General features: G+C 47.6%; 1 protein-coding gene across 6 annotated transcripts in view; it reads right to left on the bottom strand.

Annotated features, from left to right (window-relative positions):
• Positions 1 to 25,528, bottom strand: part of LOC138528623 (serine/threonine-protein phosphatase 2A 65 kDa regulatory subunit A alpha isoform) — a 1,423,294-nt gene that overhangs the window by 510,567 nt on the left and 887,199 nt on the right. For all 6 annotated transcript variants that reach the window (XM_069640443.1, XM_069640434.1, XM_069640450.1 and 3 more), the window contains exon 13: positions 23,480 to 23,622. In XM_069640443.1, the coding sequence (XP_069496544.1) occupies positions 23,480 to 23,622 (143 nt within the window). The remainder of the gene's footprint in view (positions 1 to 23,479; positions 23,623 to 25,528) is intronic.

Genomic DNA, 25,528 nt, shown 5'->3' with positions numbered 1-25,528 from the left:
ACACCATCAAAGGGCATGTTGAGAAGCCGGGATTGCACATCGGAGCAAACCCTGACCCGCGACCACGCAAACCTGCATATCACGGTGCTCGCAGCCATGGACTGGCTGACGCAATCTGCCATGTCCAGACTCGACTGAACGGATTCAAATATGGCATCCTTGCCGTCTTGCACGAGGGCTAGAAAACCATCCCATTGCTCCCCTTCGGGAATATGCTGAGCCGCCAACAACGATGCACAATTCCACAGAGTGTGAGTGAATCTTGCCAGGTCACAAACGGAGTAGGCTGCCTTTAAAGCCATACCCCCAGAATAAAATACCTTTTTTGCCCAACAATCAAAGCGCTTGTCGTCCCTATCCGGAGGGATAGTAGGGTACGCAGCCTGCTTTGCTGGGGCCGTAGCCGCCTGCACCACCAAACTCTCCAGAGTAGGGTGCTTTGACAAGTAACAGGGGTCACCACTGGCTGGGCGGTATTTTTTTGGAACGACTTATTCACTGCCGGGAGACTCTCCGGAGCAGTCCAAGCCGCCGCCACCCTTCTTTGCAACGCCATATGAAATGGCAATACCGGGTCAGTGGGTGGACCTTGATCCAGGATGTCTGCCAGATCATCCTGAAGAAAATCAGCAGATGGAGCAGACCACCCCAAATACTCGGTCACCCTCAACATGAGGCGCCTATACGAGGAGTCAGCATGTGTACCAGGCTCAGGCCTGCCAAACTCAACATCGGGAGAGTTATCAAGACCACTGGCGTCATGAAAGAATTGATGAAGGTCTTCCAGTTGGCTATGACTAGACAACAGGTCATCAGGAACTTCATGAGGCACAAACCTCTCATCAGACCCTTCCTCCACCTCTGAAATATACTCCAAGGGTTGGAACAAATCCACCCTGGGAGGAGGAACAGAGTAAGGCTCAAAAACAGTCCTAACAGACTTGCTGACAGCCTTTCTCGGAGCTTCGACAGCCCTCGGGGTCACCTCCTGTAAATTCTCCATAAAAGGCGCCGAGGGCGCCGTTGGAATCGGCGTCGGCCGAGGCGCCGACGACTTCGACAGCGGCTTTGAGGCCAGAGCCACGAGTGTGTCCTTTGACGGCCGCGACGCCGATGGCGTCGACGACTTCTTCGAAGCCGGAGCCTCGAGAGAGTCCCTCGACGGACATGGCGCTGATGCCTTCGTAGAAGGCCTCACAGGCTCCGACAGTCCCTACAGTGTCGAGGACCGGGACCTGGACCTGGCACAGCTATGTCGATTACCCTTGTCCGATCGGGACCTCGACGGCTCCGGAGGATGGTGCCGACCGCCCGAGCCCGAAGGCGTGCGAGTGGTGGCTCTAGCTCGTTCCTTGTCGGCTTCTCTCGAAGGCACAGACGGAACGGTGCCTTGCGATTCGAAAATCCCCATCTGCTGGCGGAATGCATCCCATTTGGCCGGCGACAAGTGTTTCGTGGGACAAGTCACCCACCGTCTGGCAGAGTCCTCCGACGAGGACGGGGAAGACGACCGGTGACGGCGCTTCCGTGAATGCCTTCAAGAGGCAGAGGAATGGCGGGACCCACTCAGAGAACAAGACCCCCTGGACTTATTGCGACGTGGAGAGTCGCCCCTCGAATCGCTGGTTGAAAGACCAGCAGATTTCAATTTATGGGTTTTAGAAAACCTACCTACCGACAACAACTTCTTCCGCTCCTGCAAGGCCTTTGAAGTTAGGGACTGGCAGTCATCGCAATCGTCGGTGGCGTGGCTTTCACCGAGGCACCAAAGGCAAACGTCGTGCAGGTCCGTAATGGACATTTTGGAACCGCAGTCCCAACACTTTTTGAAGCCCGACTTTGAGGTAGAAGAAGACGAAGACATCATGAATTTTCAAGTCAGAAGAACCGAGGCGCGCTGAGATTCCGAAGCTAACACGTTAGCAGAAAAAAATGGAACTGAGGCTACGGGGGTGGTGGGTCCTAGATCTAAAATCCGGTGACGTCGACCATCGACGAAGGCCCTTGAGGGAAAAAGTTTTCCACAGCTGTGGTAATTACTGTCAAAGATGTGGAATACGTCGGAGGACACAATCCCTTCGAAAAAGGCCAAATCGGCGGAATAACCTGCCAGTGGAGTTACCGCTGGTGGTAATTCTGCCGAAATCGTATGGACACCAATAAATGGGGACCAACACACTGCCTACCACCAATTGCCAATTATAATCTGGCGGTAATTCCGCAAGACCAAGTAGCGGTAACAGTTTGGTGGTACCTCAGAGTATTTACTGCTGAGATACCAACAAACATGAAATGTGGCCCATAGAATCCAAGCAGTAATGCTTAGCAAACAAGTGCAAGGAAGCCCACGTAGCCTCCGCGCTGCAGAGCTGAGGTGGCAAACAACCCTCTAGTGGAGTGAGCCCAGGGACTTCCTTGCCAGACATATCATAGCATTCAGAGATGCAAAGAATGATTAATCGAGACAAGGTCAGTTTGCTAACAGCCCTGCCCGCTCGGGCACCCATGTAACCAATGGAAAGTTGGTCATCAGCCCTGTTCACCCGTGTCTGACAGATTTAGAACTTGAAAGTTTGCACAGGATTCAGCCAACGGAAAAGCTCTTCTACCTTGGAGGAAAGAAGACAGGCAGATGGATCTTTTGAGAGAGATAGAAATCAGAGACCACCTTTAGGAGGAAAGAGGGTCTAACTTTCAACGTCAACGAGAAAACTAAGTAGGGAGGATTAACAGACAAAGCCTGGAACTCACTCACAGTCTAGCAGAAGTTATGGCAAAAAGGAAAATCACATCATGGGTGAGCAGTAAAAGAACAAGAATGAAGGGGTTCAAATTGAGCGTCCATTAAAAACATCAACACTAAGTTTAAATCCGACGCCGGAACAACAAACTGGCGATAGGGAAACATATTGGAAAGACCCCTCAGGAACTGAATGACCGTGGGGATCATGAACAAGGAGCCCTGCTTCAGGGTCCACTTGCAGACCAAAATGGCTCTAAAATAAACCTTCACTGTATTAATCTGTAGGCCTGTCCGGGCCAAAGACACAGGAAAATCGAACATAGAGGAAGAGAAGTAAGTAAAAGAGTCCAGATCCCTTTTCTGGCACCGAGCCGAAAATGTTTGCCACATTAAATGATTTTGATGGCAAGTCTTCTAGCAGATAGTAGCATGTCCAGAGCATGCCCCGACAAATCCCACTCCTTATACCGCAACCTTTTAGCAGCCAGGAATGAAGGTTCAAACTAAGATATATGATATGATATTTTATTTATATAGCGCTCGTACACAGGTGTTTCAGAGCGCAACCAGGCGAAGGGAGGGGGAACAGGGGAGAAGCAAAAACAACGATCTTACTAGGCCCAGTCACATTGAGAACGCTCAAGTGCATGGGGAAGGGAAAAGGGGGAAAGTGCATGGGGAAAGGAAAAAGGGGGAAAGTACAGAGCATAGGGGAGAACAAAATAAATAGAAGCACATAAATAATTAAATAGGTTAGTGCTTTCATGATGCCTACCCCCGGAGCACCAGGCCAGGCCCAGCACCCCCGGGAGCAGGCATCATGCCCCCGGGTAAAAGCCCAGCGGCCCCTTATAGGGGGCTCTTTGGACTCTGTCCTGGCGCCTTTGGCGCCAGGCTCATGTTGGACATCAGTCCTGCCGCCATAGGCGCCAGGCTCATAAAGGAAAGTGTTAGGTGCACTTACCTGATGCAGACCATGCTGCATACTCATCTGATGCAGACCATGCTGCATGAAGACCCAAGCCAAATGAGGCTTAGGAGGGACTATTTTACTGAAGGGACTATTTTGTTACTTGGGTGGGGCTGTGGAAGAATACTTACCTAGGACTTCTTCCAAGGCTATTTAAGCCACGCCCGGACAGCCACACGTGCTTCGCGTTGTTCTGCATCCCAGCAGCTGAACGCTCACCGTGTCTGCTCCTGCACCTGGACTCCAGCCACGCCCGTCTCGAACCTGGAACACCTGTAAGGAAAGAAGAGAAGAGAAAGGTGAAAACCAAGAAATTATTCAAACTTCTTACCTGCATCCGGAATCTTCACGCCAGCATTCTTGAAGAAAGACTTCCATTTAAAAGCATTAAGCATTGCGTTGCTCGCTGCAGCGCCGCGCTTCACTAACCTGTTCTCGAGACATCTCCCGGCTCCATCGCGGCTGTCAGCACCGGTCGCCACATCTCTGCACCTAGGGGAGAGAAGAAGAGACAAAAGGTGAGCAGAGGGAACACAGGAGGAAAGCCGAATTTTCAGCCATAATACTTACCGGCTTTTCTTGGTGAAGCATTCCACATTTCGGGTCGGCGCCGCTTCGTTGGCAGGTACCGCACCCCGGCCCCTATGGGGAAAGGACAAAAGACATTACTGGGGAATTATAAAGACATTTAGAGGGGTCGCCCTCATCACTAACTCACCTGATTTTACCATCGGCAATTTAACCCCTCAACGCATCGCCTTCGTTCTGCACCTGAAATAAAGGACAGATCACAGGTTAGGAAGACAACATAAAAAGAGGCTCACACTTGAACTTTTGAATCTTCATACTTACGGCGTATTGCTCAGAAAAGTCAAGTGGATTTTGCCAGCGCCATTCTGAAAACCAGTGAAGTAACTGGACGAACGCGCGCCACTGCACCAGAAGCAGTATGGAGAGTTCATCCTTCCAAACCATAAGGTGAGCTTAAACCGGGGGTTTTGGAGGAAGTCAGAAGAACGAAGGGGGAAAAGGGGGGAGCAAGCACACTATTCTGCAGACAGTTAATCTCCTTTCTCATCTGCAGAAGGATATTCCTACGGGCAAGACAAGCAAGAGTTGGGGGTCCTGTTCAATCGGTGGTCCGAGTTCTGCGCATCACGCTTGAAGAGGCCACAGCAACCCAGACTAGACCAGCGCCTCCGTGGGAGCCAGGTGAGCGTTACAAGTGCAGCCTGTGAGAGGCAAAGGTGCTAGGTTAGTCAGATAGAGTGTATCAGATAAGTGCAGAAGAAAAGTGGGTGGGGAACTGTATGGGTACAGATACAGGCCCCAGTGCAAGGGGTGGCCCGGAGGCAGTGCAGGAGGATGGCATGGTGAGCAGGTACCTGGGCCCGAAGGACAGAGAGTGGCCAGGTGCACAGTGCCAAGGGAGAGGGCAGATCTGCAGGGGAGAAGCAGGGCAAAGGCAGAAGGTCTTGAGGAGCTTCTGGAACCGTAAATGGTTCTCCGGTTTCAAGGTGGCAGGGAGGCAGTTCCAAAGGGAGGCCCCCAGCCGAAGACAGACCTACCTCCAGCTCGTTTCTTTGAAAAACAACTGACCCTGAGGGAGTTAGAGGTAGAGGAGCGAAGGGCTCGAGAGGGGAGGTATTTACAGAGGGATAGTTGAAGATATTTTGGAACCAGGCCCCAGAAAGCCTTGTGGACAATGCAAAGGGTTTTAAATTTAATCCTTGCATCCACTGGGAGCCAATGAAGGGATTTCAGAGCTGGAGAGATACGATCCCAGGGCTTGAGGCCAAGGACAAGTCATGCAGTCCTGTTCTGGATTAGTTGTAAAGGGCAGATAGTGGAGGCAGGTAGAGAGGGAGATAGAAGATAGGAAGGACCCAAGTTGTACCTGGGAGGGTCGATCAGAGAGAAAAGAGGTCAGCCAGGCCAGAGCGTGATCAATGATACCCAGGTTGTCACGGAGACGATTGAGCAGGGTGGTATGGTTGACTACGTCGAAAGCAGAGGAGAGATCAAGAAGGATGAGGACCGAGGGAATGTTAGAGTCAAGGTTGGAAAGCAGGTCTTCAAGGTTGGAAAGCAGGTCTTCACGGATGTTCAGGAGAGCAGTTTCTGTGCTTCTGGCAGATCTGAAGCCAGATTGGTGGTCGTGGAGAGAGCCAACAGAGTCAGAATGCAGGTTAAGCTGAGAGATGGAAAGCCTTTCCAGGAGTTTACCCAAAAAGGGAGTTATGGAAATTGGGCGATAGTTAGACAGGCAAGAAGGATCAGCTGTGGGTTTCTTGAGGATAGGATGCACAAAGGAGTGCTTCAGAGGGGAGGGGAAAGATCCAGAGGCAAAGGAGAGGTTGCAGAAATAGGCAAGGGCCGGAGCAGGGGTATCGATGTGGTCCTTAATGGTTTTAGAGGAACAGGGATGGAACGGGCCAGTTTGTCAGAGGAAGAGCAAGAAGCCCTCCATTTTCTCTCCGCCGCCCTACACCTATGTTAGTTAAGTGTAGCAAGGTCGGAGTCATACCAAGAACTGCACTTGACTTTGGGCTTCAAACGGATCCTCATGACAGGGGCAAGAGCATCAACAGTGGCAGAGACAGAGGAATAGAGCATAGACAGTGCTGTGTCAGGGTGTGTGTCAGCCTGTTATGAAGGAGGGGGTGAGAAGGTGGCAGCGAAAGCCTCGATTGACACACGCTTCATGGGCCTGATGTCCGAGAAGGTGGGTGGCAATCTTGCGGTGGGCTTGGCTTGAGGGGAGGAGATGGAAAGAGGAGAGGAGAGGAGGCAGTGATCACTCCAGGAGAGGGTGGTAAGGGGAGTAGATGGGGGAGGCCCGAGCGGATCAGGACATCACGTGTGTGTCCAGCAGAGTGAGTCAGGCCGTAGGGGAGGATAGAGAGGGAGAGTGAATCGCAGAGGTTGCGAAAGAGTTCAGCTGAGGAACATGGAGAATCAAGATGGATGTTGAGGTCACCAAGGAGGAGTTGAGAGGTAGAGGGCAGGAGGGCGGAGGAGAGGTCTGCCCACTCGAAGAGAAAAAGACCGATTTGACCAGGGGGCCGGTAGAGAGTAACAACAGTAATAGAGTGACTAGGAGAGAGACAAAGCCTACAGACAAGGCATTCGAAAGAGGAATAAGTCTGAGTGGGGATAATAGAGGCAGGAATCCACTCAGGGAAGATCAAGGCTACACCCCCACCGGGCCGGGTGGATCTGGGGGCAGAGAGCATCTTGTGGCCGTCAGGGAGGAGTGTGTCAAACCTTGTGACAGAGCTGTCAGTGAACCATGTCTCAGTAAAACCAAGGGCATCAAGGTCAAGTTCTTCTAGCAAGAAGGAATGTTTGACAGCAGAGCGGGAGTTGAGGGTGGCAAGATGAAGAAGGTTGCCAGCCTTAAAGACCTTCCGGGGAGGGGTACAAATCAGAGGTACACCCAGTGGAGGGAGCATGAGATGGGGAAGATGAAGAAGGAGAAACGGGGAAGGTAGCCAAGGGAGGGGAGTAGGGTACAGTTGGAGATGAGAGGAAGTAGATGAGAGGGAACCGGCAATCAAAAAGAAGAAGATTGGCCTGAGGAGCTTGCACCATGACAGTGCCATTTAGGTAGACATTAATGATGACTCTGGAGGAGTCAAAGGAATCCATACGAACTTCCCAGCGGGTGCCACCATTAATGGGAGAAGAGGAGACAGGACAGAGCACAGAGATCATATGGGGGGGGTCCAGAGATCTAGCGAAGGAACGATAAAGAGGATGTTAGTGAGGGTTTGTCTTACAGAAGCGCTGGAATAGGTATCCGCAACAGGGAGACCTGGGTTGGAGGCCAAGATATCCTTTTTAAATTTCTACTTACCAGACTTAGTGAGAAGCGAAGGATAGTTGATAGTAAAGCAGTTTGAGTAGATGGGAGAAACAGATAGCGCCATGGGCAGGTAGAGAGAGGGGCAGTGGGAGAAATAAGCAAATGCAGCGGTATGGTACAGTCACTGGGCTAGTAGGTTACAATTGAGGGCCAAGTGCAATAAAAACTCGCCCAAATTTGACTTTACAAAACACACCCAGATTTGACTTTTCAAAACACACCCAGATTTTGACATTTGGTGGTAAATGTAATGAAGTAAGAGTAGAGGTGATTGTTGAAGTGAGAGCGAAAAAAGGACATGTCAGAGAGAAACAGTTGGAATAGGGAGGGGGCAGAGTGAAGGATCAAGAAGGGAAGAGAAAGGGTCAAAAGAAGGAGGGATCTAAACGCAAGGAGAGGAAAGTAAGGGAGTCTTGGTAGTCCAGTTACATTGTTGAGAGAGCTGGCAGCCCTAGGGTGGGTCCAGAGGGTCAAGCTGTTGTAATGGCATCATGAAGCGTCCCGGGGAAGCTGACAGGGGCCTTAGAAGTGGGCCTTGGAACACCAGGCCGGCTCCACGCCTCCCGGTACCACCAATCGGAGGATAAGGTGGAAGCAGCCAATCATCAGGGCCAAGAAGCAGGCAGAGCACAATGCAAAAATCAGGCGCCCATTTTGAAATGGGTTGCTGTATTACTGAAGAAATGTAAGTCAAAAGGCTTTCAACAGAGAAAATCAGGAGCGCACTACAGTAATGAACTGCACAAAAAACACGTGGATTCTGCGCACATGTGGCTGCAATAACATGCCCTAACGAGATGCACTTTCAAATTCGAATTTTTTAAAAAAGAACTGTAGAGGTTTGGGTGCAGGGCCCTCTCCTCCAAGTGGGAAAGGTCAGTTCTCTTCAGTAGACGCCAACCAAGGTAGATGGCCATGTCCAGCACCTCCGGGTACCATGTTCTCCGGGCCCAGTCCGGAGCGATCAAGATCATCATGGACCTGAACAGATGCAGTCTCTTGAGAAGCAGCAGAATGACAGGGATCGGTGGGAACACACAGAGTAGTTTGCAGTCATGCTCAGCCATTAAAGCATCCCCTAGAGCTTCCTGACAAGGAGATTCCATGGAGCAGAACAACCTGCACGTCCTGTTCACATTGAAAGTAAAAAGGTCAACTGGGGGGTACCCCGGTGGGAGAAAATCTCCTCCAGAACTTCCTGGCAGAGCATCCACTGGGTCGCAGTCATAGACATGTTTTTATCCAGAACCCAGAAACACAATTGCATTGCTTTTCTGTATAGAGGTGTGTGAGATAAGGGCAGGCACCCTCTTTTTTGAAGGGGGCCTGATGCCGGAGGGTTAAAGCAGAATTCACAAAAGAAAATGGAGTCAAAGGCTACCCTTGTCATTGACGCTCAGGTGGTCGTCTTTTGTAAGCAGTGGAGCTAGTATAACATGTATCGGCTAGCTCTTAGAAGGAACACAAGGGAATAGCGATGTTTACAAACAAGAAAAAGGCATTTTATGTACAGATATAAAACTTGAAGAAAAAGGTACATATGCCGTCATAGGAACAGGGAATATGCATCACGTACAGTCAATAGTAGATTGTGCATATAGGTGTGTTAGTAAAACATAGGTGACTGTTATTTTATGTATTGCTGGGATTGAAGCAATACGCAAACATTTTCTTTTGTTAGTTCTCTGTATAGAGGCAAGGACCCCATGTCACCCCTCTTGATGAGTAATGCATGGCTACAGTATTGTCCATCAGGACTAATATCATCTTGCCCTTCACAGAGGGGAGGAAAGCGCAGAGGACCAGCCTGATCACCCTAAACTCCGGCAGACTGATGTGCTCCTGGCACTCTGATGGGTACCGCAGTCTGCTCACCATAAGTTCTTGTAAGTGATCAATTCAGCCCTTCATGCACGCATTTGTGACTAGTCACCTGTGGCCAAGGTTGATTAAAAAAAAGTGACTTTGGCAGGTCTGCAGACACACCCTCCGAGACCAGTATAAGGTCTGAAGTTCGTCCCTTTAACTGTGACCTTTGAGACCTTTGTGAGCTCAGAAGCCACTGTAGCGACCGCATGCACAGCTGCGCCTCTGGCACTACCAAGATGCAGGAGGCCATAAGACCCAGCAAGAGCAGAAAAGCCATGTTTGGAACAGTCGCCTGAGGATGGAATATCTGATCTGGGAGATGTTTGCAATTCTTCCGTCGCGCTGGAAACCCTGACCCAGGCAAGTGTCCAAGACAGCACTGATTACTCAGAGGGACTGGGGCAGCGACACCAGGGACTTCTTGAAGTTCAGGAAGAAGCCCAAGACGTGCAATAGGCTGCATGTCCGGTACATGTTGACACTAGATCTGGTAAGTTGTCTTAGAAGAGTCAGGGTCTAGGTAGGGAAAGCCATGAATTAATTTCCTTGCGAGACGCGCCACTACTGCCAGTATCTTGGTGAAAACCCAGAGTGCCAAATGAAAGGCCGAAAGGGAGGACTTTGAACTGGAAATTACAGTTCCTCACATTGAATCTGAGGTACTTCCTGTGCTTCTTGTGTATAGCCACATGGAAGTAGGCATCCTGGAGATCCAAGGAAACTAGCCAGTCCTTCACATCCGGGGCCTGGAGGATCTGGGCCAGAGTTACCATTATGAAGTTATCATTTCACAAGTACAAGTTCAGAAGCCGCAGATCTGGGATGGGTCTCAAACTTCAGTCCTCCTTCGGCACCAGAAAGCATCTGGAGTACCAACCCCTGTCTCGTTCCCAGCTGGGAACCATCTCTATAGCCCTTTTTGCTAGAAGCTGATGTATCTCCTCAAGTAGGAGAGGTTCCGGAGGTTGGTGGCTTGGGGGTGGTATCTAGGTTGGGAGGGAAAACTGATTCAGCATCTGTTGGTAAGGTCCAGACATCGGAGGTGGTATCTTTCCATTCCTCACCAAACAGGGATATCTGCCTTCCACAGGGTAAAGATGGAGGAAGTCCACTTCAGAGAGGTTACGCACCAGTAGTTGAGGGGGAACAGTGGAGGTGGAATCACCTCCTCTAGATGCTCCACGGCCCCTAATTATGTAGGGACAACGCTGTCCTTGACTTCCCAATGGTGCTTTGCCCCTCCCACTGCCTGCCAAGTTTGCAGGTTGCTGTTGCTGCACTGCAAGCCCCAACGACTTGACGGTAACCTTAAGAGGTTTGAAATTTCTGAAGCGACTTGTCTGTCTTGGTGCCAAACAAGTTCATGGCATCAAAAGGCATGTCCAGTAGTTTGTTTTGGATGCCAGTAGCAAACCCTGATGTCCTTTGCCAAGAAAATCATCACAAGACTGTGCTGGTGCCCAGCATCCTTGCGGTGCAGTCTGCAGTGTCCAGGACCGACTACAGAATCTGGCAGTAGGCTTCCTTGCCGTCCCTGATGAGCGTCTCAAAGCCTTTCCTGCATTTCCACTTCGGGATGGGCTCATATGCCTCAGCCCTAACTGACCACAGGCCAAAGGAAAACCTGGCCAAAGTGCAAGAGGCGTTTATACATCGGAGACCAGGCCCCAAGAGTTGAAAATCTTCTTACCCCCAGCATTCAATCTCTTGCTCTCCTTGTCTGGGGGCTGGATGGGGGGGGGGGAGGTTAAAGACAGAAATGAGGTGGTCTTAAGGAATGCAGTAGCAGCCTGTACTTCCAAACTTTCCAGGGAAGCATGGCCAAAAGGAAACATGGGGCCAGAAGGCCTGTGCTTTTTGGCTAGGTTGTGGTCCACCATGAGAATTGAAGGAGGTTTGGCCCATAGTTCCAATAAAGTTTCCTTTTTAGGACCCCGGTCCAGGAGACTACCTTTACCATCAGGAGCTGAAGGGCGGCCTGTGGCTTGCCAGGGAAGGCAGGAGGGAGCATGTCCATCTCTGGCAGGGTGTCCCGGCCACTTGTCTCCTGCAAGTCAGTCGCCAGGTCTACCAAGTCACACTGTTCCCCATAAAACTCCACTGGGAAGTTTCTCACTTCCCTGGGGTGGAAGGGCTCTAGTCCAGAAGCAACAGAATCACCTTCTGAATCATAAATGTCCTAACTGTGACATATACAGACTTCTTGGGAGCGAGAGGAACTCTTTCGTGACTCTGGCACTGCCAGTGTCTATCTGCACCACTGGACCGGGACCAAAAGTCAGGGGACGGGTCAGTGTGCCCCATTGCTGCGATCTTGGTGCGTCCCATTGCAGAGTCACTGCCAGCTCTTCAGAGTGCGGGCGGGTCCTTTGGCTTGGCCAAAATCTTCACGGCAGACGGCGGAGATGACACGACCACTGGTGTTGGGCCTTGGCGAAGACGTCTAGCATCTTCATCTTGTTCAAACTGCACTCTTTTTTTCACTTGGTATATTGGATTGACATGTATGATTTGCCTATGTGTTCCAATTATAGTCTTTTGTAGTGTAGTTGTGTTGTGAAGATGGTTGCATGTAAGAATGCTTGAGATGGGCTATGCTCAATAAAAATAAACTTGTATGGTTTTACATTGTCATTTATCAGCAACAAATGTTTTGCATTTATGTGTGAATAAATAGCTTGAAGTAATTTTGAAAACATTTTTCTGAAAAAATCTTCTTGATGCATCTAAATTGCTCATAGCAAACTAAGATACAACAGTATGTGCAGGATCTTTTTCTTGTGAGTGTAGCATCTTCACCTTGAACGCCTCAGATTCCTTTGGGGTAGAGGACTGAGTGGGCAAAGGTATCAGCGAGGCCTCTTCCTATAACGCAGAGCCTTGCTGTGCCCTCTGGCGACAGAAAGGTTTCGGCAGATTAGCTGGCCTGGGAGATACATATTGCAGATGTGGAATCCATGGGAGTCTATTCAAATGAAAAAATAACGTTGACCAAGGATGGATGTTGCAGGTTTATGATCCCATGATCAATGAGTACAAGAAAGTGAAGGATAAACTAAACATACAAGACCATTATTTGTGCTTGGGTCATAGGTTGATTATACCAGAGGTGCTGAGACACAAAGTGGTAAACGAAAAGATTAATTTGCACAGAGTTTTGGTGGGCAAAAAATGGGTACTTTCATAGAAGGGAGTATTGACGAATGTAAGGAGAGTGCAGAAGTGATGAGGTACTCCACAAAGGAGGGTGTGTTGGACATTGGATGGAGGAGTAGCAGTGGGAGAGAGGAACACTGTAGCCTGAATACCATAGAATAAGTGTAAGGCACTTTCCAAACTCCCATTGGAAGAATAACCTTTGGCTAGAGTAGGAATCGTTAAGAAGTCCTGGAGAGAGTTCAGACAGTCAGCATATTAGGGAATCATCCTCAGTCGAAGTCAGCTACTACACAGTAGGGATTACCCTTCTATAGCCCAACCAGGAGTTACGGATGTCTGGTTCGGAGGGTGGGTCATGGGCAGATACATTACATGGCCTGCGGTAGCGGCCATGTAGTTATGGTTAAGTTGCTAAACCCATATGAAGAGCACTTTTTGGGCGGCTTATAACTTTGCTCCCCCTGGAGGAATACTCACCAAACTTTGCAAAAAAAAGTATATAGCCCACTCTGAATGTTTTTGCAAGTTATTGGGGGGGGTCCCAAAATTATTATTTTCACCATAGACATAATGGGGAAAAACTTTGGTCACGCCTACAGCCCAAACCGCTGGACGGATTTTCACCGAATTTGGGGCAGGAGCCGTGGCTTGGTCCCAAAAGAGTGCTTTTGTTAATTTGGCGTAAATCCGTCCTGTAGTATTTTTTTAAACAACCAAAATGTAAGGCAAAAAAATTAGTGATATTTATGTCCGCTCCGCGCACACACTTCCCTATTTGCCCCGCGGACAGGACACCGATTGGATAATATACTTGCATCATGTCCGCGGACACGCAACGTCTTCACTGATTGGTTGGCGTGAAGTGTGTCAGATTTTTGGAAACGCCCGCCATCTTGGATTCGCGGACATCGGCCAGTGTTCGTGGACATCGTGGTAAAAACATATTAAAAAACACAACATTGCACTTGTCAAACTTAACAAATAATCTGTGGGGAGGTGAGGAATAATGAGGATGGGATGGAATATGGCTGCAAGAAGCAAAAAAAAAAAACACGGGTGGTTTTTAGCCGCAAAAGTCCACAAACAGTTTGGATGTTCGTGAGCAGTCCTGAGAAGTTCGGGGACACTTCGGATGTTTGGGGGCAGTTATATTCCCGGCATGATTCCGAATGTGTTTGCTAAATTTGGTGGGATTAAGTCAAGAGGGGGCAGAATTTGAGGGGGGCGTTTCAAAATAATGTAAAGGCTTCTAAATGAGGTGCCATTTGACAAATGTACACTTAATGTGGCAAACTGATAATAGAACAAGATATTCAGTTTTTTTTTGCGAAGTTTGGTGGGATTTTGTCAAGGGGGGCAAAATTAGAGGGGGGTTCCAATATAATGTAAAGGTTTATAAATGAGGTGTAATTTGACGAATCTACACTTATTTTGGCAAACTGATAATAGATCTACATATAAAGGTTTTTGCGAAGTTTGGTGGGATTTTTTCAGGAGGGGGCAAAATTAGAGGGGGGTCCCAAATATTGTAAAGGCTTATAAATGTGGTGCCATTTTACAAATCTAGCAGTGCACAGTGGTGGCGCGAGTTATGGTTGCTTAGCTTACCATAACTGGCAAATTTCGGGGGTTTTTCAGTTTTACTTGTAACCATAACTTCCCTTTATCACAGAAAGCCTCACATTGGGCCTCATTATAACCCTACCGGTCGCGGTAACAACGGTGCTGGTGAGCTACCAGCACCATTGTTACCGGACCAGCAGACTAACAGATTCACCGGCACTGTTGCACAAAGTGCACAATGGGACTCAAATGGGAATGGGGAGTTTCTTTTTACGGCGCCTGGCCGTAGGGACCGCCGGGGCTATAATGCCCCGGTGATTCCCCATTGCCAGGCACCGGAAACAAAACATGACTCCGGAGGCAGCCTGCCGTTTTTACCTACAGGGCTACCGCCGGAGTCATAATGAAGCCCACTGTCTCCAAGACGCTCATTGATTTCTGTGCCATCGGTAAAGTACATATGTGCATATAATATGTTCTACAATATAGGTTTTTGTTGAGTTTTACCTGGTAAGTGTTTGAAGACCTAATAAATTAGTATATCTTTGCACTTCTGTGTAGACTAATGTTTGACTATGTTCGGTTAACATCACCTCCATGATTCCTTAAGTCTGCCTTACTGCTTTGATCACTTTACACGGACTGAGTTTGACTAGACTAAGAGTCAATAACCGTGTTCACCAACCAGGTTGACCTCTCAAAGTGCTCTCACAGGGTTTGTTTTGAAAATCCATCTTAGTTTTTGAGGGGGCTCAGTGGTGGGAAAACGTGTGTAGGACTCTGATGAGACAACTGCTAGGTTCCATACAGACCGTTAAGCACTAAAGCATGAGTAAGTATTGTAAGGGTGCAGAAGTACAAGGTATTCCATGAATTGATCGAACACAATGTCATAAGGAGACATTTTCGACAACTCCCTCCCGCACCCATCCCCTTACTTATCTTAGGGCGTCACACTTCGCTGTGTGCCGCCGCATCCGCCATCCCTCTGCGACGAAGGTTCCCTTCATTTACGTGCATGAGAACTGGCGGAGCAGGGTCCTTTTTTAAAAAAATGTTATGTGGGTTGTGGAGGATAACCCTGGAACCTTTGATGCGATTACAGTGAACAAGGGTGCGGGGGACAGGCCCGCCATCTTCAAAGCGATTACAGTGAACAAGGGTGCGGGGGGCACCCCCAAAACCCACTCACCTTGTTCACTGTAATCGCACTGAATGGTAGATGTTTACGAAATCTTCGGCTGCATGTAATTTTCATACAGCTGAAAATCGAACATATCAACCATTTGTTTTTTAATTTTCAGACTATTCTACGGATACCCAAGTACAAGACTGACGCACAGGTGGCATGGTTGTTGCCATGAACTTTTAATAATATGGAAATCAAAGAGAAGACCCATCTCTCCTTGTTCTAAGAGGGGTTTCCCTGCCTCAAGAAACACTAAGGATTCAGTCAGGAATTCCATGAAATCAAGAGTCCACCGTCTTGTGTCAAAGCCCTACTTCTATCCTGTACACTTTTAACTAAACTAAAGAGTTAGAGATATTGTTGGTGCTGAAGAATGGTCTCTTTATAGTTCTGGCACAGTTCACAATACCAGGGGGAATGACCCCCTTTCTCCTGGTCTCTTTACAATTTCAACACAGTTCACAGAGCCAGAGGAATGACTCCCTTCCCCTTACTTGGACCAAGTATGGTCAGCTTTCTTTAACTTTGATGTTATCTTCAGTCTTTTCCAATAAGACTGAAGAGGAAGAGGTCCTCCACCTTCGCCTTGGTTTTCTCTCAATTCGGGTAGGTGCTCTCAACCGACCTTTTCTGGTTCTCTCTTTTCCTGGGTTCTCCCACTGGTTCCCGACTGAGGTTGGCGGCTCTCTGCAGCACCTCAGTACTTGCCATAACAGTCTCGGGTCCCCAAAGCTTTTCCGGTAACCTGCGTACCAGTTTCTCCTGGGCATCTGTTAACAGCTGCGGGGTCCCTGCGGCTTCCGTGGACCTCTTCTATGCTGCAGCGGGTGCACAGCCTCCGACTTCTTCCCAGTCGTGTGGTTCTCTTTGCCGACACCTCCCAGGCTTTAAGAACGCCTGGAGCTTCTGACCCCCAGACTGCCAAGCTGTCCCTCGTTCTTGGACCGGCTTTGGACCGCTCGGCCCCCTCTCCTGCGTCCCGGTCCGATTCCACTTCCTTCACCGTACAGCATTCGCTCTCGCTGCTCCTCCTGGGAGGTCTAGACAAGATGGTAAGCCTGCTTTGGTTTTAATTGAAGTCCACAAAAAGCTATACTGCTCCATGTTCTTGTTGATGATCGTCATTGTTCTGCGCCTCCTCCTTGTCCATGATGGTCTGTGACAGTAATGTCTATTTTAATGAGCGGGGTAGACTGACAAACTTGCATAGGACAAAATGAAAAGGAACTTGGGTCTAAGGGAGGATTATCAGGGTTTGTGTAAGGATATAAAAACTGCATTCTGCTGTTGTGTCCTTCCTGTATCCCAGACAGGGGATCCATCCTCATAAGATCCTCCCGCTGAGTATCACCCCAAGCTGGACTATCCGGTAGCGGCCTCACCTCCCTGGCCTCATGAAAAGGGTCTGCCCTTGGGGAGAATGGATGAGACCGCAGGATTCATCATAGTGTACAATACAGAATCCTATAGACAGAAATTTACTTGGTTGAGTTGCCCAGAACTAAATTTAATTTTTTTTTAAAGATTGTGTTCTGAAAAAGGATTAGCTACCTCTTGTAAAAACCAAGTTATTACAGAGACTCATGGATCACCAGGGATCTGTTGGTTCAGGTCAAGTCTCTCCTCTAGTAATGAGGATGATGGTGGTGCAGGTGGTAGTGTCCCTGTAATGTCTATCCAAGGGGATCCCTCTTCTTTCAGTGCTTCCATCATCACCTCCAATGGCAAGTCCTTTTTAGGTTTGGAAAAGCAAAAGCGGAGGGTCACAGAATTGGAGCAGCAACTCCAATGGGCCCCGATAGAAGCAGAACATATTGAAAAGGAAAAGCAGAAAGTGGATGAAGAGAGAAACACTATTTCAGTTGGAGAAGTTCATAATGGACAATCATTTGGTCAAACTAACTGGCCGGACATCTAGTGGGTCTCCACTAAAGGCAATGGCTCTTCTCCTCATCCTAGGCTGCCAAATGATATATTGAATGTGTATAATGAGAAGAATGACATCACAGAATGAATGACATCTTTTCTGTTTGCATGTGAGGTGCAAGGGGCAAGTGATTTCTAGCAGGTTGCCTGGTTAGTTAGAAGGCTTTCGCACAGTGGAGGAATTGCAATTTTGGAGCTCAGTGTTGCTGACAGAAAATATTTACCGCAAACTGAACAAGTCTCCACTCCTCAAGTTTGGAAAAACTCCTCCCCAATACTTGAAGTTCAGAGACCAAAGAAAACCCATGTAACAAGGGTAACCTTTGTGAAGGAGCTTCTAAAAAACGTGAGTGGGCTGGTTGATGGTCATAAGGTAACTACTCTTGAAGGCGTGATCAATTGGGTCATACTGGAACACATTCTCCATTCTTGGACCGCTGTGCTGAAGTAGGATTTGGATGACTTAAAGGAAAAAGACCTTAAGGATTTGTCAGTTGCTGCTGACCGATGTGTACCCTCCAAAGATTGTCCGAAAAAGACAATGGAGCCTCCTAGAAATCCAAGGAGGGAAAGAAGCATAACGGGAAAGAGGGTGGTTGCAGTAACAAACATGAATCACAGAATGCCCACAAAAAGAGTATGGATAATTTGTCACAGGGTGAAACCGTAATGAGACTTCTTGTCTTGCCCAAGCAGGAGTCTGATCAATTTCAGCCTTCATACTTAGTCTTTTGGGACTTGTAGGGTGTGTTAGCAAGTGACCATGTGAATGGGGACACATATGTTAAGACCTTGGTGGGACATTCTGCAAATCTGGCTCTCTCTCAAGAAGGGGGAACCATTCTCACAGAGGCATCCTTCTCTTCGGACTCTTATGCCCAGAGCTGTCAGAGTTGACGTCGTACTAGTGCTAGTGATACACTTAACAACAGGCTGCTGATGAAAATGCCTCTATTCTCAATAATACAAAGTGCTACTTTAAGGATAGTGTTCAGATTGATGGCAGTGAATCCACTGACGTCTGAGACACTGGGCCAAGTAGTACAGTGGTAGATTCTGCACTGGTTAACACAGAGGAACTTGCAAGAGCTCAGCTGTGGCCTAAATAAAGTCTTAGATCTGTTCTACTGTAGAAGCAAATTGTTGTTGCTCTCTTTTAGGGGCAAGTTTGACTTTGATCACACTTTGGAACGTCTAATTTTTCTGATTTTGAAAGCTATGCTCTACTGTATTGTGTGATTTTAGCGGTGCACAAATCTCCCATTAATGGCATACGTTTTATTTGTGCATTCGGGTCTGAGGACCTTTGAGGTTGGAAGGTGTTTGGCCTTTGTTTCATTAAACTCCATTCCATGTCTGCATTTATTTTTACTTTTGTTCCAGAGCTTTATGTATATGCATTTCATAAAGGAAGCATGAAATCCTCTTTTTGATTTACAGGGTTGGCCCACTCAGCAGGTACATCATTTTCTCTAGGTCATCTGTCTGGTATATCTGGGCAAGTGGCGCTGAGATTTGGGTTCTTGGTGTGCCAAACCTATGGCCTCTCTGGATTAAATATGTCAGATTTGCCATTTAACCGAGAGGGCAATCGCCGGTCTCTGAATGTCATGCTCCCATATTTTTTATTGATCTGCAATAGTGATTGCATTGGCTCTGGTGTTCAACCAAGCATCCCTGTTGCCGTGAATGTATTGCATATCAGTGTCCAAAAGTCACTGTTGACCTGGGCAAGTATCCCTTGCCAATTCAGCTGCCATATATAAGATCAGGAATATGTGGGAGAAAGCAATCCATTAGAACCATTGGGGGATATCCCAAGTCAGTTTCCAGGTTGGAAAGGACTGCGGCTGATTCAGGATCTTTTTGTGGACATCAGTACTATATAGCTACTTTCTGGGGACTTCTCTTAGCTGCCCATATTTCTGCTTTATACCTTTTTACAGAGTAGATACTTGCCTTCATTATATGGGTGGGGAGGGAGGCATGGGCTAACATAATTGCATCCATTTTTTTTTTGGAGACTTGGACAATACCATTGGCAGCTTGATCAAAGCTTTTGCAAGGTAAGGATACCATGTTTTCTTTGCTTAAAAGGCGACCGCTAGTTAAGTAGAAAACTGTAATTTCAAGCTCTTTGATGACCAGGACATTTTCAGTTCAGAGCCAATGATCGCAGATTTTTGCTTTAGATTGTAGTCTCTTTCTAGTATTCTTCTATTGTGGTAGGCATTTTTCTGGTGGGTGTGAGTAGCCTGAGCCAGAAATACAGAGACATCAGCTTAAAGGAGGTGGAAACAGCATAACCTTAAATGTGAGCACTCTACGGTGCAATTAAGTGAAGCATCTTGGAAATGATAAATATAAAGGCTAAAAACAGTGGGCATGAAAAGGTATCCCCGATTAACTCCTGCCCTGGTGTAACCAGTTAACTGACCAGTCCTACTTCATTTCACTGGTGCAGCTGAGCAGCTTTAACATTTCTATATTAGAACGATAAGGTGGGTATTTATTGCCGTTCATGCCAAATCCAACCATAATCTCAGTCTACAAAGATGAAAGCTGAGGAATAGCCCAGGAATAGTGCATAAAGGGATCTTTGGTGTGTTCTATTTATCCACCAACTAGTTAATAATGTAGGTCAGGTCAGTGGTGCTAAGCCATTGCCTGATGCCCCCTTAACTTTAGTGACAATCTAGTCCTTTTGGAGGCTTCCTAAATTTGTTTTGGTACAAGTTATTTTAGCTGCACTCTTCAGGTGGATTGGGGCCACCGTGTCTTTTTTCAAAATAGCAATGATTTTGTCCAATTGGATGTTACTGGATATTACTGCATTCAAATTCAATAAAATGTGTTGGGGAACGGAGGGGAATAAAGAGGGATGGTGGAAACAGTCGTATGCTGCCTTTGACAAACACAGAAATGAGTCACGGGCTGTGGGTTAATGCTTCAGGCCAGGCAAGTAAGTAGCCGGCTATTTAAAGACCATCTGCAGCAACCTCTTCCTTCTTGGGCTCTATATTGGAAACTGGTGAAGCCAAAGAAGGAGCAGTCTTTCCCATTTTTTGGGAGAATCAAGGAAGAACTAGGTGGCTGCCTGGCAATGGGAATGTGAAATTTGGCCACATGGTGGCCAACTCTTTCAAAATACTGCAGTTGGTGAAAGAATTAAACAACTGAAGGCCATCAACGGGTAAGCAGTACACCTTCTAGAAAGCTGTAGCTGTTCATTTGGTGCTCTTGAGCAAGGCTTGGTGCCTAGCAACAAGGCCCAGACACATCTCAGGCTCCTTCATCCATTTCTCCGCTGGCTGCTTCCAGCATAACATGGGCCTCTTGCTTGACATCCAACTACGCCTGCGAAAAACTGTCCTGCCTTTTCATCGACGCAATCTGGCCCCTAGCCTGCACTCTCCTTTCAGAGTTGGACATTGTAAACTGCCAGAATTAAATCTGCTTTTCTCTGGTGGAGATTAAACTAGTTTTTAAGGTATGCCTTTATATCGATTCCATCCATGGCCTTCTCACCTTTGCCCAAAGGAAGGTTGATGGGTAAGAAGACGACAAAGAAGGGCTCTTGCCATGGGCGAATATTACCAACAGCAGTCCGAATGCGGAGGTGGATTTGTGCCTAGGCTTATGTTCTCTTTTGCGAGGATGTAAACTTTAAACCCATTCATTTGTTTTGGGAGTCAGAACGAGTAGTATCCCAAATGTTCTTGGCCTCCCAGAAAATGTCAGGTTGCACAGAAATGACTGTTTTATCTTACGAGTACTGCTGCCAAATGCCTGGTTTCTACAGTGGGAGGCTCTGGGGTTTGTAGGTTTATGAACCCCAATGATGGGCCTCTGATGGAAGGCCTTTGTGAAGGAGGGAAGCTCCTTGTCTGTGTCATCAACTTCTGAAGAATATGGTTCTCTTGCCAGTTAATAGATCAAAGGACCTGCAGGTGGCAGGGCTGGGCCCACAGTAACGATGCAAGTAAATAAGGAAAATAATTGCAAGTGCATTAAGCTGCACGGCTACTCTTCAATACTCCCGTCCAGGCTGCATGTCAAAGTGATGGGTGTCTGGAGCTGCCAGCATGCGAAAAGGACGTTGTGTGGCAGGTAGTTACACATTCGTCTCAGTACTGTGTTTTTGGATTCAAAGGAAGCTATGCCACTCTTACAGAGTCAGAGAACTGACCTGGCCCTGTCAAGAGGGGTTGGTGGCCCCTCTCAACCCGAGGCAGGAGGCCTACCAGCGAACTTGTCAGAGCCAGTTGTGCCCCAGAAGCAGGGTGTGGGGGATGGGAGGGCCCCAGTCCCTGTCCCTTCAACATGTGCCAGTTAGATTATCACAGTACTACTTCTTGTCGCATAGCTTGTGCACAACACTGACCAGTGTTCTTTCTCCTTCTCCAAAGGACCACACAACAGGATTCCAGAGATAGGAGGCGACACATAGAACAGCAGAGGAGAGCAGCGTACATCAGACTGGCAAGCCAGACGCTCCGCTTCAGTCAGAAACAAACATTTAAATTGAGTACTCTGTTAGCGGACTGCCATTATTGAAAGACGGCAGACCCCCATTGCGAAAAGGGGGCAGGGCCTTAAACCTGTTATATTTCATCTCATGCCTGCAACCCACAACTTGGGGAAAAGGAAGCCAGCGGTTGGCCCAGGGAACCAGCTGAGTTGGGGAAACAACTGAATAAAAAGGGGAGGATAAAAAGGAGCATCAGGTTAAATCTAGTGTGGGTTGTTCAAGTGAGGAGAAGGTGGACTAAGAGACCAGGTGGAGGAAAGAAAGTGCAAGGAGAGTGGAGGAAATGTACAGAGAGCGTGTGCAAGGTGAGGTATTGGTTGTTGAGAAAAAGTGGTACTTGGGTGTCAGAGTGCATGTAAGACGAGTGGGACTAAAGGCGAGTGAAGGGGTGTGAGTGCTAGCGAGTGGGAAAGGTGACTGGTAGATTGGAAGGAGGGTGACTGTGATAGAAGGTGAGGGTGAGGTGTAGTGGAGAGGGGACATTAGTGAAGCAGATATAGGTGTTTGAGAGGAGAGGTTAGAGTAATAGAGTGGAGAGAGCATTAGAAGGGATAGAAAGTAGTATGGTAGAGAGAGAAGATCAGTAGAGTGAAGAAGGGAAAGTAGAATGAAGGAGGGAAGAACCAAGGATAAGAGATGAAAGAACATCGGAAGGACAGAAGAGGGAGAGGAAAGGTGGGAGGAGGAGCAGTAAGGAGTGTAGGAGGAGAGGAAGGGGACATACAATTAAGGTGAGGAACGCAAGGATGTGAGAAAGACGAGAGGAACCTGGGAAATTGCAATCTCCAATTGCAAAGACCATTGTTATACTAGTGGGAACTGTGGATACGATGCACCTAGGAATTCCCAGAGAGAGACAGTTAGATAAGGTGTTTGCTTTTAGGCCATCACATCCAGCCAGACAGCTGTTAGATAGTATGGCTTGCCTCTCTCTTTGACTATCTAGGAGTTTAGAGATGTCTGGGCTTTGGAGTGACAGCACAGGAGAGGGAGAGACAGCCCTTTGTTAAGCATTCTCAAAAATTTTAATAAAAACCCTTGAACTGTCTTAGAGAGTTGGTGTGTCCTTGAAGCGATCTGTGACACCACACAACAAAGGGATGACATGTACTAAATATACAATTAGGCAACACGACCTAGAAGTAGGAACAGTTTAGCATCTGCCACAATACATTTCTCAAGTACATTTTTAACACAACAAGGACCATTTATGCACATTCTGCACCAAAGTGGGACTATTTAGCATGAGGCAACAATCAATTAAAATGAAATACGAGTTCAACCACTTCTGCTGAGACTCCCTGTTTTAGGTGAACACTTTTTTGATGAATGGTCCAATATACACCCTGTGTAGATTTTACCACCATCCCAACTAAAGCCAACCCCCCCCCCCCCTCCCAAAAACGGAGTTGCACATCGTGCTGACCAAACCTGCAATAGAACAACAGGAGTCGGACACATCTGGGTATACTGTAGTAATTAGTCAGAGGTATTTCAATATAGGTAATGTTACTCTTGGCCAGATCTTTGCGTACCACCTTTAAGAGCCAAAAACACCCCTGAAATAAGAAATCCATACATCTAAAAAAGGGTGCACTGTCCAAGCCATGAAAAAACATCCAAGTTTCAATTACAATATTCCTTTTCGATTTAAATTTCACCTGTTGTCTAGAGTTGGTCCAATTTTCTGAAGAGACTTGGCGACATTGAAGCGGACATTTGCTACAGCATCTCCTGCCATTCTTATAACCGTTGGCAACATACTTTTCGTTGTGATTTCCTGCCCACATACTTCAGACAAAACCTGTAAAGATAGACACATTGGCAAATTGACCCCTTTTACTGAAACTTTATATGAACAGATGGTAAAGAACATGATGTTTCTGTCCCTTAAAGCATATGTTAGCAGCACAGCAAGGAGGGAAAATACATCACTTAATGTTCTTTTTAACGGAACAATTGTCTTCCCACAGATCTCATTTTTAGTTTTTGCCTGAAGTTGGTGCTTAATCACCGCCCAGTTTGAGCCAAAAGTAATGGTATTGGACCCACTAAATGTAGAGAGTAGGGATACGATATGATAGGTTATTCATAACGCGCTTAACACCCAGAGGTTTCTAAGCGCGGACCCGGGGATCGAACCTGGGTTGCTCCGTGTCATCTTGTTGTGAAGGCAAGCAAGTTGCCCCTGAGCTATCCTCCTGAGACTGTCACTGACATCTAAATACATATCAATTTAAATGTTTTTACCTGTATTCCTTCTTTTTAATCCCTTGGCCGCTCAATTTTAGAAACATTTCATGACGTTTTGTTCGTTATGTATTGGCTGCCTGTGGCTCAACTAAATGATGCAAAGAGTGCCAGGCTGTTTTTCCATTTTCTTCATTATGTGTTTGCATTGAAAGAATTGTGTCATGTTGGGTCTGTGATAAAGTACGCTGCCTAATTCTGAGAATATTTGTTAAGTGCCTCACCAAGCTAGTGGATGGTAGGGTCAGGGAGTTGTGGGTGGGATCACCTTGTCAATCCTATTTAGTCCCCTATCTCATGATAGAGGCAGTCCCATGTCACCAACTCGGAACAGTGTCCCTTTAAGGGAAGTGGCCTCATTCCTCATGAACAGAAACCACAGGGGATCATAGAAATCAGGTTCTCCCAAACACCAAAGGAAAGTAGTCTTGCTTCCACTGAAGCTGGAAGTACTTCAAGGATAGAAAGGAGCGGGCAGAACAACGCGACTGCACAGCGCGCCGCACAGACACATTCCATCCAGCCATCGGAACAGATAGGCTAAGGGACAACAGGGGCAGGCTTAGGGTGTAACAACCAGAGAGGACAGCCCAAGAGGAGTGACTGGCTAGCCCCAAATCAGAACTGGAAGCCACCTACCAGCCAATCCCTAGAGCATCTGGCTTAAGAGACACATCAGAGTTGTTTCATCAAAGAGAGAGGCTAAAAGGTAGGGCCAGTGTGGTAGGTGGAACATAGCACTATAAGAGGAGACAGCCCCAGTCTGTCAATGCGGGCGTTTGGAGTAGAAGCAAAAGTAACAGTTACTCGCCATAGTGACTACTGCACTCCTAGCCCATAATCCCCCTTCCTGCATAATGATGGGAGTCGATCCAAAAGGGACAGGACTGGAGTCTTTTGCACCACAAAAGAACAACTTCCCCTTCAAATTTGTTGCACACACGGGCGGGCCTGGATGCGCTGGCCCACACTGACTCCTCCCATTGGCCTTACCCATCAGCCTTGGCCACTCGATGGCAACTATTATCTAACAGATTTAAACAGGGTGGAGGGTGGATCGTATGGAGAAATTGGGACCATCAACTAGGAGTACAGTAGTCACTACTGTGAGTAACTGTTTATTAATCGTATGTTCCATCCCCTTTCCTACATACTGATGGGAGATGTCACAGCAAGAAATAGCTCTGCGGAGAGGGCAAAGAGGTTACCTAGGACAGCCTGCCCAAAACTGGCATAAAGCTTGGAGCTCGTGTCCAGGCATATCGCCCACAGAAGGCAGAAGTGAAGAACATGGCGGGCATGCAATAAGGCCCCAAGGAACATTGCACTATGAAGGCATGGTTAGGAGACTTAAGCTTCTGCATGAAATGTCTGATGCTGAAGACTTGCCACCTGGCGATAGTGGCCTTAGAGACCTGTGAGCTGATCACCGGAAGTAATGAAAAGTAATGCTTTCCTTA

The sequence above is a fragment of the Ambystoma mexicanum genome, chromosome 1q, assembly GCF_040938575.1.
Source record: "Ambystoma mexicanum isolate Mex_15411 chromosome 1q, UKY_AmexF1_1, whole genome shotgun sequence".
Classification (NCBI taxonomy): Eukaryota; Metazoa; Chordata; class Amphibia; order Caudata; family Ambystomatidae; genus Ambystoma; species Ambystoma mexicanum.
Note: the sequence above shows the minus strand (reverse complement) of the source record. Positions and strands in the feature narration are given on the sequence as shown.